Source organism: Penaeus japonicus, unplaced genomic scaffold (assembly GCF_977035675.1).
Source record: "Penaeus japonicus unplaced genomic scaffold, GWHDUDI00000001_assembly GWHDUDI00000011, whole genome shotgun sequence".
Lineage (NCBI taxonomy): Eukaryota > Metazoa > Arthropoda > Malacostraca > Decapoda > Penaeidae > Penaeus > Penaeus japonicus.
In genome coordinates, this window is record NW_028234413.1 from 39,031,440 (window position 1) to 39,045,458 (window position 14,019).

Here is a 14,019-nt window from a genome sequence, read left to right on the forward strand (position 1 = left end):
TACTATTACTACTGATATCACAGATCCTGCTATTACTACTTTTTCTACCACTATCACTGTTACTGTTATTACTGAGCCAAAAAGTAAACAATGAAACACACACACACAAAAAAAAAAAACACCGTTCATATTTCCCCATCTCTCTCTCTTATCGACTCTTCTCCCTTTACCCCTCTCTTCTCCCATCTTCCCTCTCCTCTCTCTTCTCTCTTCTCCCCTTATCCCTCTCTTCTCCCATCTCCTCTCTCCTCTCCCTTCTCTCTTCTCCCCTTATCCCTCTCTTCTCCCATCTCCTCTCTCCTCTCCCTTCATCCCTCTCTTCTCTTCTCCCCTCTCTTCTCTCGTTATTACTCTTTTCTATTACTCCCTATTCATTCCCCTCGTAACTTCCTCAAACCTCTGCTTGTAGTTCTTCTTAAACTTTCCCCTTCCCTCTTCTTTCCCTCCCCTTCCTCTCCTTTCTCTCTTTTCTCGTTCTCACATTCCTTTCTCTCCCCTCTTCTTTCCCTATACTCCCTCTCCTCTCCCTCTTCTATCGTTCTCATATTCCTTTCTCTCCCCTTTTTTTTCCCCTCCCCTCCCTCTCCTTTCTCTCTTCTCTCGTTCTCATATTCCTTTCTCTCCCCTCTCCCCCTCCCTTCTATTTTCCTCTTCTCTCCCTTTCCTGTCCTTCCTATTTCCCTCTCCTGTTCCTCTTATCTTCCTCTCACACTCCCCTCCTCTCTTTCTCCCCTCCCCTCTCACTTTCCTCTCCCTCTCTCCTTTCCCTCCCTTCCCTTTTCATCATCCTCTCCCCTTTTCTTTTCTCTCACCATCCCCTCCCCTCCCTCTCCCCTTCCCTCCCTCCCTCCTTTCCCTCCCCTCCTTCTCCCCTTTCCTCTCTCTCTCCTTTCTCTCCACTCCCCTCCCTCTCCCCATCCCTCCCTCTCTCCTTCCCCCACTCTCTCCTTTCCCTCTCTCCTTTCCCCTCTCCTTCCCCTCCTCTATCCCTCTCCTTCCCTCCCTATATCCTTTCCCCTCTCCTTTCCCTCTTCTATCCCTCCCCTCCCCTCCCTCTCCCTCTCCCTCTCCTTCCCCCCCTCAATCCTTTCCCTCCTCTATCCCTCTTCTTCCCTCTCTCCTTTCCCCTCTCCCTCTCCTTTCCCCTCTCCCTCTATCCCTCTCTCCTTTCCCCTCTCCCTCTCCTTCCCTCTCCCCTCTCTCTCTTTTCATCTGACCACGGTAACCGGTAACCATCGCAGTTAAACGGCCCGCAAATTACATGCATGCCTGTGATTCATATCCTGTAATATATATTTAAATCCAACGCACAGAATCCATATACATATCCCTTCCATAGTTCCAGCTGTCTTTATAAGCGCTAACACTTGCCCTTAAATGCAAGACTGTACATTTGTAATTCTAAATTGTGGCTATATATTATACATTCGGCATTTATGCTTAATTCTCGTGGGATCACTATTAATCAAAAGGCAATTATCTATTCAGACATTTCTCGCACTAAACCCGAAATCGTGTCAAAAACAAAAAAGGGAAATAAAAGGGGTGGGAAAAAAAGGGGAATTTGTACTCACGTTCGAAAAATGTTCCCTCAATATTGGAGTAATATGAAATACGCTTCCATTGGGAAATGATGATGATAAAAAAGAGAGAGAGAAAAAAGGAAAAAAAAAATATATGAGCTGAATTAATAAGTGTGAAAGGAATGTTGGTAATATGTTTAGTTTAACATTAACTAGAATGCGTAGAATGACGAGAAAAAAAAAAAAAATAGGGGGAAATAATGGAAGAAGTAAAGCTGATAAAAGTTTCATATGAAAAAAAAGATTAAATTACGAAAAAATATTTATCTTGTATAGCGTCTCCCGAATCGAGTTTCTTTTACGTACCTCGTGTAATTTCTGATTATTTTTCTGTGTCGCACCAACATAGCCATCATAAAACAACACAACAAGCTTCTCCGCCTACATAAACACGAGCATCACCATCATACAAATCATCACATCCCTCACCACCCGACACAAATCACCACATCCCTCACCACACCACACGTTCACCACACCCCTCATCACCCACATCATCACAACCATTACCAGCCATGTCATCACACTCATCACCATTTCCTGCACCACAGCGTACTCCCTGCATAGCCCTTTAACTTACACTTAAGGAAACAAGTACCTCACTTTACCCCAGTGTAGTTTTAGCACTTAAGTGTAGTTCAAGATAGAGTTTCTCTCTCTCTCTCTCTCTCTCTCTCTCTCTCTCTCTCTCTCTCTCTCTCTTTTTCTCTCTCTCTCTCTCTTTCTCTCTCTCCCTCTCTGTCTGTCTGTCTCTCTCTCTCTCTCTCTCTCTCTCTCTTCTCTCTCTCTCTCTCTCTCTTTCTCTCTCTCTCTCTTTCTCTCATTCCCTCTCTCTCTTCTCTCTCTCTCTCCCGTCTCTCTCACCTCACTCCTCTCTCTCTCTCTCTCTCTCTCTTTCTCTCTCTCTCTTTCTCTCATTCCCTCTCTCTCTTCTCTCTCTCTCTCCCGTCTCTCTCACCTCACTCCTCTCTCTCTCTCTCTCCTCTCTTTGTGAACGGACGTGTTTCGTATTGCTCCTGGGATTTATTTTCATCTTCTTCACAGCTTTGGTGTTTTCAAGATTGTGTCTACAGTGGAAGTTTTAGTTAACCTTCGAGCAACAGTCAGTGAAGTTGTGAGGGGGTATCTGGGGATCTTTATAGAAAATAACGCCTTTTGTTTTAATTACAAGACCAGTTGTGGAAGTCTTGTTTACATGATCAGCTGATCAACATTTCGCCGAAAGCAGACTAGTTAGTTGATTTACGGGTCTCCCAAGGAATTGAGGCTTCCCAGCGTGTACCGTGAGTTACAGTGAGAAGTAGTCGTCAGCAAAGTGTGAACAGTGTATCAATTGTGTTTTGGACTTAGTCTGTAGCTCGGATAATATATCAAACACGTGGCCCAACCCCCCCGCGGTCGGCGGCCATCGGGCTTGCGCATGCGCACTGCAAGGTGTGTGACGTCATGGCTACGTCACCCTTGTGAGATCATATCCCAGCTAAGTGTTGCCAATGCCTCAGGCTCTCCCGATTTTGGGGATCATGGAGTACTCGGGTCCAGCCTCCCTCGCTGATGTTGAGGTCCATCATCCCTTAAATGAGAATGATGATGACCAGTCTACAGAACATCTTGAGCCCCAAAATCATTGTGATCAAGAAGCTGGTGCCCCTGAATCCATCAAATGCCCAATGAAATATGCTAAAAATAAACATAAGGAAACTCCTAGCCAGCATAAGGCATTTGACACCACACCTCGCCCCCTTTCTCTGGCTGCACTCTCGATGCCCCGATCTGCTGCTCCAGCCTTTGCTCCCCGGGACAAGTATGTGAAGTTAGCCTTTAAGGAGAACCTGAGCAGTGATGTGAAGCTTCGTTGGCTGTCTGCAGTCACGAAGGCATTCCGACTCGATCGGGAGCTTGCAGAGGTAAAGATGTCAGCTGTCACTTCGCGCTTTGTATATATCTCGAGGTGCCGTCAGGACATCATTGAAAGGGTCAAGGATGGAGAGTTCCTGTCATTACACCTTGACATTCAGGACTCAGTCGAAAGGCCCCGTAAGTTCCCTATCTACCTCCTAACTCGCTACCCTGTTGGAATTGATCCTTCCCTTGCCAAGGAACTACTGGGTGTGTACACTGCTCGCCGATTCCATCAAAACGGGACACCTATTAATCGTCTCGTCATAACCTGGAGTCTCTTGGAACCCCCTCCATCTTCCGTCAATTTCTCCTTCCTCCCTTGCCTTCCTTCCAGTGAACTGCGCAAGATGAAAGATGATAAGCCATGGTGCTTTAAATGCTGGGGTATTGGCCATATCTCACGCTACTGCTCTGCCAAAGAGAAGTGTGCATGGTGTGCTGCAAACCATGCTACCCGCTCCTGCCCTTATAGCACTCCTTCAAAATCCACTGAAGGGGCTGTTTCTGCCTCTGCATCGGAATCCTCACCCATGTCTGCACCAGACACATCACAGTGGAAGTGCCCTCGTTGTAACATGCCAGGAGTAAATGTCTGGCATGGATGTGCTAAGCAATCCCACAAAGCCCCACCTCAGGAGTCGCCATTGCCGCCACCACCACCACCACCACCATCACCGCCACCACCACCACCATCACCACCGGCATTATCACCTTCATATCCTTCTCCTATGGATTCTGCTGAAATCAAAGCTCTTCGTCAAGCTCTTGCTTCTATGGAATCTCGCTGTACTGCTCTCACAGCACGCTTTGATGCTATAGATGCCCGCATTGACAGCTTAGTAAGCCAGCAAGCCACCACTTCAAACACTATTGCAGCCTTAGTCGAATCACACAAAGTTGTCATTACATCTGTCACGGCACTCACTGAAAAGCTTGATATTGTTGCCTCCCGCTTTGAAAAGCTAAGTGATCCAGCACCATCCACAACCTCCCAACCCGTCACTATGCCTGGCAGCGCCCCCACTCCTACTACGCGATCTTCTGCCTTCCGTAAAACCAAGGGTAAACCTCACTAGTTTCATGCCACTGCATATTATCTCCTGGAATGCGTTTGGAATCAGACACTACTCTAAGCTCACTGCACTTAGGACATATGTCTATCGCCATCACCCACAGGTCATATTTATTCAAGAAGCTTTTGTTGGTGGTGCTCGGCCGGGGGAAACAGCTCCCTTACTATCAGGCTATGTCTCATATGTACACCATGTCAGGAATGGCCTCGTTACTTATGTTCATTGCTCCATGCCACACAAGCTCCTCCGTTGCTCTACGCATGCTGATATGACCTTTCAACTTTTTGAGGTCACTGTGGGAGATGGCAAACTCATACTCTGCAATGTGTACTCTGCCCCTGGTGTGATTAACCTCCAAGCTCTTCCGACTCCTAGAGATTGTGGAATGATCTACATGGGGGATTTTAATGCCCGGCATCCTTCTCTTGGTGACACTTCTCCCATTCCTAACCGCAGTAGCCTGCCTTTGCTCAACTACATACGGCGCTACCATCTCACCCGCTGGAATACTGGTGGAGCCACACATACCCGTGGGGGTACCCTGGACCACATCCTAACATCTGGCCTTGTGGCATCCCGCGTTAGTTGCCATTCAGTACCTTCTCTCTTCTCCGACCATATCGCTCTCAGCCTACAGTACTCTCTACCGACCAGTCCTAGGCTTCCTCATCACCGCACCCGCATTTCCATCCCTCCCAAGTACTGTCCTACATACATCTCATACATCTCCAGGCTTCTTCCCACTTTTGACCTCCTTTCCCCTGACAACTTGTACAGTTCCCTGGTAAAAGCCACACATGACTTTTACTGCAGTTATGTTATCAAGCCTCACATTCAACATCGCCCTGTGGCCCATACCTGGTCAAGCAGAAAGAATGGCATTTGATGCTGGTCTTGCCTTTCAGAGGCAACCCACACCAGATCATCTGTATCAGTACCAGACAGCGAGGGATGATCTTATTGCCCTTCAGAAGTCCGTCTACACAGAGTCATGGGAGAAATATACAGACAGCATCAATCATCAGACTAGCATTCAGACCATGTGGCATCTAATAAACAGGACCGTGAAGAAAAAACCCACCTATGCCCTCCACCATAGTCCACAGGAATACGCACAGGATCTCATCATTACTTGGTCAGCCCAATCACAAACTTGCAATCTGCCTGCACACATTCAAGAAGCTCTCTCCTCTCAACGTAACATTCGCAACCTTCGTCTGATGAATGCATTATTGAAACTGTATGAGCAGGATGACATTCCTCTAACAGAGGATGAACTGCGACGTGCTCTTGCTGGGACTAAGACTACTGCACCTGGGGATGATGGCCTTACATATCAAGTGCTTCACCTCATTCAGAAAGTTCCTGGTAACCCTCTTCTACACCTCTTCAATCTTTGTTTTCGTCAGGGATATGTGCCCTCTGCCTGGACTTCCAGCACAATTGTCCCAATACCAAAACCTGGAACCGATAAATTTAGGCCCATCTCCCTCACTTCCTGCTTTAGTAAGGTGCTTGAACGCATCCTTCTTGCCCGACTAATGCATCGCCTACAGGATAAACTCTCTCCCAGTCTGTACGGTTTCCTTCCACAACGAAGCACGCACCATTGTCTTGTAGAACTCTATACCCGCCTTTCCTCCACTAGCGTAGTTGCCTTCCTTGACCTCAAAAGTGCCTTTGATATAGCCAACAGAGAAATTATTCTTGACCAGCTGGTGGACTTTGGTATTCAAGGAAACCTTCTGAGGTGGATACGGGGTTTTCTCAGTAATAGGGCCTCATGTGTCATGTTTAGGGGATTCTGTAGCTCCTACGAACTGTTTGAGCTTGGTACTCCACAGGGTGGCGTTTTAAGCCCTTTCCTTTTCAATGTCCTGATGCATCGTCTACTTTCTCTTATCCCTGCCATCCCCGGAACTACTGTCACTTGTTATGCAGATGACATCTGTATCCACTCAACCTCACCTCAAGATCTTCAGCTCTTTCTCCATAATTTTTATGTGTCTTCTGTTTCCTGTGGCCTTATTATCTCCCCAGATAAAAGCAGAATTTTTTCCTACCGTAACTTCAGAGCACTGCCAGTGTTTACAATGGGTGGGAATGTCATACCTCATTGCACGCAGTACACATACCTTGGTGCACCAGTCCGGGTCACTCCAGCCATACCTGCACGACAACGGATTCACCCCATCGTGAAAAACCTTCTAGACCGGTTGCAGCCCCGCTTCACTCCTGTTAAGTGGCTTGCCACCAATGCCACAGGTGTTTCTATCTCAGTGGCGAGGACCCTTTATGTTTTATTTCTTCGATCAGTTGTTGACTATTTGTCCCCTGTCCTTTGTCAACTTCCCAGAAAAGCACTAAAGCCTCTTGAAAATTTCCAGAATAGAGCCATGAGATTCATCCTAGGGTGTCCTCCCTCCACTCGCATAGTCAACATGCAGTCTGAGCTCGACCTGCCCCCACTTGTAGAGAGAATTTATGCCAATGTGACTTATCTTTCTATCAAGTGTCTTCATTCCCCAATTCTTGCTCCTCACTTCTCTGCTGTTATCCGAACTTCACTCGACCCAGATGCACCCAGACTTCCACTTCGACCAGGTGGCCACAACCTCATCAGTGAAGTATGCAACAGCCTTCGTGGCCTTGGTATCAACGTCCCTGAGGAGGCAGCTATCCCTGCTCTACCACCGTGGCGAGTTCCCCTCCTGATGTCACATTTACACCAACCTCCAAAGATGCCCTTCCCCTTTTACAGAAGCAATTGGCTCTAGAAACCATCGCCAGAGTGTCCGTGTCTGTCCCCGCTGCACACCACATATGTGTTGATGGTTCAGTGCAGGCAGACGGGAGTGCGGCGTGTGCTGTGTTTTCACCCACCATGGAGCCACCTGTGGATGGTGAATGGCGCGACCGCAGGCTACCTAATTCATCGAGCTCTACTTTCTGCGAGCTTCATGGCATTCTAGATGCAGTAATGATCATTGTTCAGCAGAGAGTTAATGGGATAATTGTTTGTGACTCGCAGTCAGCTCTTCAAGCTCTTTCCTCTGCAAGACCGAGCTGTGGCCATGTTGTGCAAGAAATTCTGTGTCAACTCGCCACCGCCCATGACGCATCCCTTATCATATCTTTCGTGTGGACGCCTTCTCACATCGGACTTATTGGTAATGACAAGGTGGATCGTCTTGCCAAGGAGGCCTGTGCATTGGACCTAGATGATGCAACTGCCTTGCCATCCCTACGGTGCTTCAGAATCAGCATATTCTCAGCTGCTCATGCCATAACAACACATCGAAGGAACGCAGAAAGGACCAACAGTGTTTCCATACAGCATCATGACCACTTTCTTCAGAGTCCCTACAAGTACCGCCAACATGGGCTTATGGTGCGTAGGCATAATGTTGTAAGTGCTCGGCTCAGGTTGGGGTACCGGCCAGTATGGCAAGTCTCCCAAGCAGAGGACGTGCCGCGCTTCTCCTCCTGCAAGCTGTGCAACCGCCCCAACGCCAACACCCTCGACCACTATTGCCTCCATTGCCCCGCAGTGACAAATTTACTACCACAGGGACAGACCTTACTTCAAATTTGTAAACATTTGCTCACAGATGACAACTTAGATGTACTTCTTGCTCGCCATCCTCACTTTGGTGGCTGTTAATTGTATAGACTTGTTTCCTCTGTGTTGAGTGTGTGCGTGTGTGTGTGTGTGTGTGTGTGTATTAGTGTGTGTATGTGTGTGTATGTGTGTGCACGTGTGTACGCGTGTGTGTGCGTGCGTGCTTATGCGCGTGTGTGTGTGCGTGTGCATGTGCATCCAGCGTGCCCTGCGAGACACGAGTGCTCTGTAATATTCTTTGGACATTAATGTTACTAGGTCTGCCGCCAATAGGCGTAATAAATTGATTAAATAATAATCTCTCTCTCTCTCTCTCTCTCTTTCTCTCTATTTCTTTCTTTCTCCGTCCCAAACATAGTGATTTAGTTGCAGCTCAGCTCAGTTGCAGTGATGATATTTTGCAACTAAAGGATGTACTTGCAATTCACAAAGAGTTGCAGAACCACACCATTAGCTACTCCCTGTGACTGAGAACTGCAACAATCACCTCAAAAGTCGATGTTCGTTCGTTGTTCGTTTTTCATTCGTTCGTTGTTCGTTTTTCGTTCGTTCTTTCGTTCGTTGGCGCTTGTGCATTCATGGCAATAAGTACCTCGAGAGATGTTGCAAGTCTTGCAATAATTTCGGCTCACGAAGTAGTTGCAGAACCATTCCATTAACAATTCGATGTGGTTTAGAGCTGTAGCTACCGCCCCGACCGTCAGATGTGGCGTGGGCGTTCATAGGCGGGCGTACAATTATGGTAATTAGTACACGTCTTAAAAGCTCATACGATGTAATATAACCGAGATTGTGCCATGTGTCCATCTGAGTGATTCTTTTTATTTATTTATTTTTTTTATTTGTTAAAAATGTATTGCTATAAACTATGGTGGGCGTGTTTTTTTTTTTTTTTTTTTTTTGAGTGGGATTGTGCCCTCTCGTGCTAGTTTTTTGGATTTTTTTTGTGTTGTTCTTGGCAAGTTTTTTTTTTCTGAGATTGCGATGGTTTTCTGATGATTAGTAATTTGCAGGATATGTCTGTCTGTTTGTCTGTCTCTCATTCTGTCTATCTGTTAGTTTATCTGTTTCTTTCTATCGCTCTCTTTCTTTCTCTTACTCTCTTTCTCACTCTTACACACACTCTCTCTCTTTCTCTTACTCTCTCTCTCACTCTCTTTTACTCTCTCTCTCTCTCATTCCTTCTCTCTCCCATCTATTTCTCCTCTTTCTCTCTCCTCTCTTTCCCTCTCAATAGCGTTGACGACTTTGTGCGTGCAAACCCTTGTATTGCCAACAAGAAATTGTCCAATAGATAAAGCTTAACTCATAGCATCATATCACGCCCTGTGGCACCATCCCTACACCCCCCCCCCCTTCTCCCCAGTGGAACCTCCCCGTTCCCCGGTGGCACTATTCCCCCTGTTGAACCGCCCGCTTTCCGTCTCTTCCCCTCGTAGAACCGGGGCGCCCCGTTCCTCGTTTCTTTAACCCCTTTGGAACCACCCCTTTCCCATTCCTCCTCCTCTTATGGTAGGTTCTCCCCTTCCACGCCCCTTCTCCCCCTTTGTAACCACCTCCTCCCTCCACCCCCCATCCCTTCCCCCCTCCAACCCCCCAATCCCTTCCCCCCCTCCACCCCCTCCCCATCCCTTCCTCCCTCCACTCCATCCCCATCTCTTCCCCCCCTCCACACCCCATTCCCATCCCTTCCCCCATCCCTTCCCCCCCTCCACCCCCTCCACACCCCATCCCATCCCATCCCCCCTTCCCCCCCTTCCCCCTTCACTCTACGTCGTGCCTGCATTAACCTGAGACCCTGAATACCGTGCATTGTCGCGGGTCTCGTCTCATAAGGCAACGTCCGTCGGCGGTGAATAAAATAACACGGGGTATAAAGTTACGCGTCTGGAATTCCTTGGTGTTCGGGTAAAATCTTGCGAGGGGGGGGAGGGGGGTAGGGAAGGGGGGGATTTTGGATGAATAGGTACATGGATGCATGAATATATATACATATTATATTATATATATATATATATATATATTATATATATATATATACATATGTATATATATATATATATATATATTATATATATTATATATATACATATGTATATATATATATATATAATATATATATATATATATTATATATATATATATAATATAAAATAAATAAATAAATATATAATATATATATATTTATTTTATATATATATATATATATATATATATATATATATATATATATATATATAAATATATATACACACACACACACACACACACACACACACACACACACACACACACACACACACACACACACACACACACACACACACACACATATATCCATAGACATATACTTACATTCTGTATCGTTGCATTTAGTTGATGCACGCGCGTGGGTTGGTGTGTATGTTTGGGACGGAGAAAGAAAGAAATAGAGAGAAAGAGAGAGAGAGAGAGAGAGAGACACACACACACACACACACACACACACAAACAGATCTTTCATAATATCTCTCTTTCTCTCTCAGTTTCTCTCTCTCTCTCTCTTAGTTTTCCTCTCTCTCTCTCTCCCTCCCTCTCTCTCTCTCTCTCTCTCTCTCTCTCTCTCTCTCTCTCTCTCTCTCTCCCTCCCTCAACCCCACCCTCTCTCTCTCTCTCTCTTTCTCAGTTTCTCTCTCTCCCTCTCTCTCTCTCTCCCTCCCTCATCCCCCCCTTCTCTCTCTCCCTCCCTCCCTCCCAAACAAACACCCCAACCCACGCGTGTGCACCAACAGACTTTATAAAAAGCAGCGACACAAAGTACAACTAACAACGTTATCGCAACGAAACACAATTTATTCAGAACGGCAGTACATTGAGATCGAACACAGAACCCGGTGTGATGGAAGGGCAGACTAGATCAGCTGACTCACACAGGTAACAGGTGATTCCTATGACTCACGGAAGGAGAAAAAAATAAAAACAACAACAATAACTCAATTTCAGGTCGAAATGGAGTCATTGAGTTTATGATTGTTATGGTGATTGTGATGTGGGGATATTGTGGTTATAGGAGTTATTTTTTTTTTTTTTTTAATTGATAAATAAATAGGAGCGGTAACGGTGTTTGTTATAAAAATAACAACAACAATAACAATGATAAGGGGAATGAGAATATCATAAACAAATATGATAACGGATAAGTTGACGATGAGATAAACATTACATAATGAACAATTTGTAAATACAGCAGTAGTGACTACATGAGAAGAATGTAAATAAGCGGAATCTTAGAAAAACGATGAAAAAATAGAGGAAGAAGAAGAAGAAGAAAAAGAAGAAAAGTAAGAAGGAGTAAGGTAAACCGATTAGTGACGCAGGAGAAGAAGAGAAAGAAAGAAAATGAAAGAAATGAAATAGAGAAAGAAGAAGAAGACTAAAAGAAGAGAATAATGAAGAAGAAAAAAAAAAGAAAAAAAAAGAAAAGAAAAAGTAGAAGGGAAAGAAAAGAAAGAAAAAGAAGAAGAAGAAAAAGAGGAAGAAGGAAAAGAAAAGAAGAAAAAAAAGAAAGGATAGGGAGACGAAGAAGACTGACAAAAATATATGAAGAAAACGAAATAAAAAATCAAAAAAAGAGAAAAAAGAAAAAAAAAAGACAAGAAAAAAATATCTTAATTGCTCATCCTATGTCCACTCATAAAAAAAAAAAAAAAAAAAAATAAATAAATAAAAACCATCATTCAACATCCACATTTCCACTTCATGTTAAAAAAAATCCTCCATTTGTTATTACATTTTCTCCATCATAATTCGTCTAAATTACAGCAAGAACAGAATCAACATCAACATCTATTTCAGTGTATATTAACACTACGAATGAGTTTTATTATCAACAAGATAAGAAGTCATACTGCTTCAGAATAATAATTAAATGATACAAAAAGATGGATAAATATGTAGGTAGGTAGGTAGAATGATAGTTGGAAAGAGGAAGTGAGAGAGAGAGAGAAAGAGAAGGAGAGAGAGAGAGAGAGAGAGAGAGAGAGAGAGAGAGAGAGAGAGAGAGAGAGAGAGAGAGAGAGAGAGAGAGAGAGAGAGAGAGAGAGAGAGAGAGAGAGAGAGAGATAGAAAGAGATAGATAGATAGATAGATAGATAGATAGATAGATAGATAGAGAGAGAGAGAGAGAGGGGGGGGGGGGGGGGGAGAGAAAGAGGAATATATAGAGAGAGGAAGAGAGAGAGAGAGAGAGAGAGAGGGGGGGGGGGGAGAGAAAGAGGAATATATAGAGAGAGGAAGAGAGAGAGAGAGAGAGAGGGGGGGGGGGAGAGAAAGAGGAATATATAGAGAGAGGAAGAGAGAGAGAGAGAAAGAAAAAAAATATAGAGAGAAAGATAGAGAGGAAGAGAGAGAGAGAAAGAAAGAGAGAGAAAGAGAGAGAGAGAGAGAGAGAGAGAGAGAGAGAGAGAGAGAGAGAGAGAGAGAGAGAGAGAGAGAGAGAGAGGAGAGAGAGAGAGAGAAGAGAGAGAGAGAGAGAGAGAGAGAGAGAGAGAGAGAGAGAGAGAGAGAGAGAGAGAGAGAGAGAGAGAGAGAGAGAGAGAGAGAGAGAGAGAGAGAGAGAGAGAGAGAGAGAGAGAGAGAGAGAGAGAGAGAGAGAGAGAGAGAGAGAGAGAGAGAGAGAGAGAGAGAGAGAGAGGAGAGAGAGAGAGAGAGGAAGAGAGAGAAGAGAGAGAGAGAGAGAGAGAGAGAGAGAGAGAGAGAGAGAATGAGAGAGCAGAGAGAGAGAGAGAGAGAGAGAGAGAGAGAGAGAGAGAGAGAGAGAGAGAAAGAGAGCCAAAGAGATAGAGAAACATGGATAGATAGATAGATAGACAGATATATAGACAGATAGATAGATAGATAGATAGAAAGAGATAGAGAGAGAGGAAGAGAGAGAGGAAGAGAGTGAGAGAGAAAGAAAGAAAGAGAGAAAGAGAGAGACCAACCACCAACAATGACAATAATAACAATGATAAAAAAAACAATAATGAAAATAATGATAAAGATTATAATAGAAACATAAATATCACATTCATGTTGCAATCTTGTTATCAATAATATCCCAATTCCAGCATGCAACATCCATGGAGCAACCAAACACCATGCACAGATTCCAGAAGGAGTCACTTGCAAGCACTCATGCAATAAGGAAAGGCAAAGGTCAAAGGTCGTTTAGGAGAATTTTTTTTTGTTTTTTTTTTCTTTCTCTTTCTTTATTTTGCTTCTTCCTTTTATTTATTTTATGGTCGGTTATCCTTGTTTTTTATTTTCTATCGCTTATTTTTTTTAAATAGTATCACTATTGTTATTATTATCTATACTTTGAATGTTTTATATATCAATGTTAATTTACTAGTGATAGTGATAGTAATGATGATGATGAAAATTATAGTAAAGATGAAGATGTTGATGATGATGATAAAAAAGAGAATAATGATGGTAATGATGAAAAAGATAATGATGATAAAAATAATGGTAATAATCAAAATGGTTATGATGATTAGTTAGAATATTAGTAATAGCAATAATAACAGAACCCTTTTGGTTGAATCCGTGTACATCAATCATTTTTGTTAACAGTAAAAATTAATCATACGTCAGACTGAACAGAATATATTCATTGTAAATCACATGAGAAAAAAAAATAAAAACAAAATGTGCCGCGATTTCTAAAACAATAAGTTCATCAAAGTTTAATGCTTCTGACTGTTGTTTCACCAAATCTTCTTTTCACATTGGCTTTAATTAAGGATAAATCTGATGTCATTACTGATTAAAAAAAAAAGTGCTTGTACTTTAATCACAATAATTCTTAATTAACTAA

The 14,019-nt window shown here is 43.9% G+C and overlaps 2 protein-coding genes across 2 annotated transcripts; both read left to right on the forward strand.

Annotated features, from left to right (window-relative positions):
• Window positions 1-3,656: 3,656 nt before the first annotated feature.
• Window positions 3,657-4,561, forward strand: LOC147471029 (uncharacterized). The gene has a single exon (XM_086541453.1). The coding sequence runs from the start codon at window positions 3,833-3,835 to the stop codon at window positions 4,559-4,561; it is 729 nt and encodes a 242-aa protein (XP_086397579.1). The 5' UTR covers window positions 3,657-3,832.
• A 794-nt stretch (window positions 4,562-5,355) lies between these two features.
• On the forward strand, window positions 5,356-8,237 carry LOC122265711 (uncharacterized). Its single transcript, XM_086541454.1, is given in 2 exon segments — window positions 5,356-7,264; window positions 7,267-8,237. Coding segments are annotated over 2 exon segments (2,865 nt in total). The 3' UTR covers window positions 8,223-8,237.
• Window positions 8,238-14,019: the final 5,782 nt, after the last annotated feature.

Bases quoted from the DNA above. Each gene is read 5' to 3' on its own strand.
- LOC147471029 (XM_086541453.1), top strand. From the start codon at position 3,833: ATGAAAGATGATAAGCCATGGTGCTTTAAATGCTGGGGTATTGGCCAT.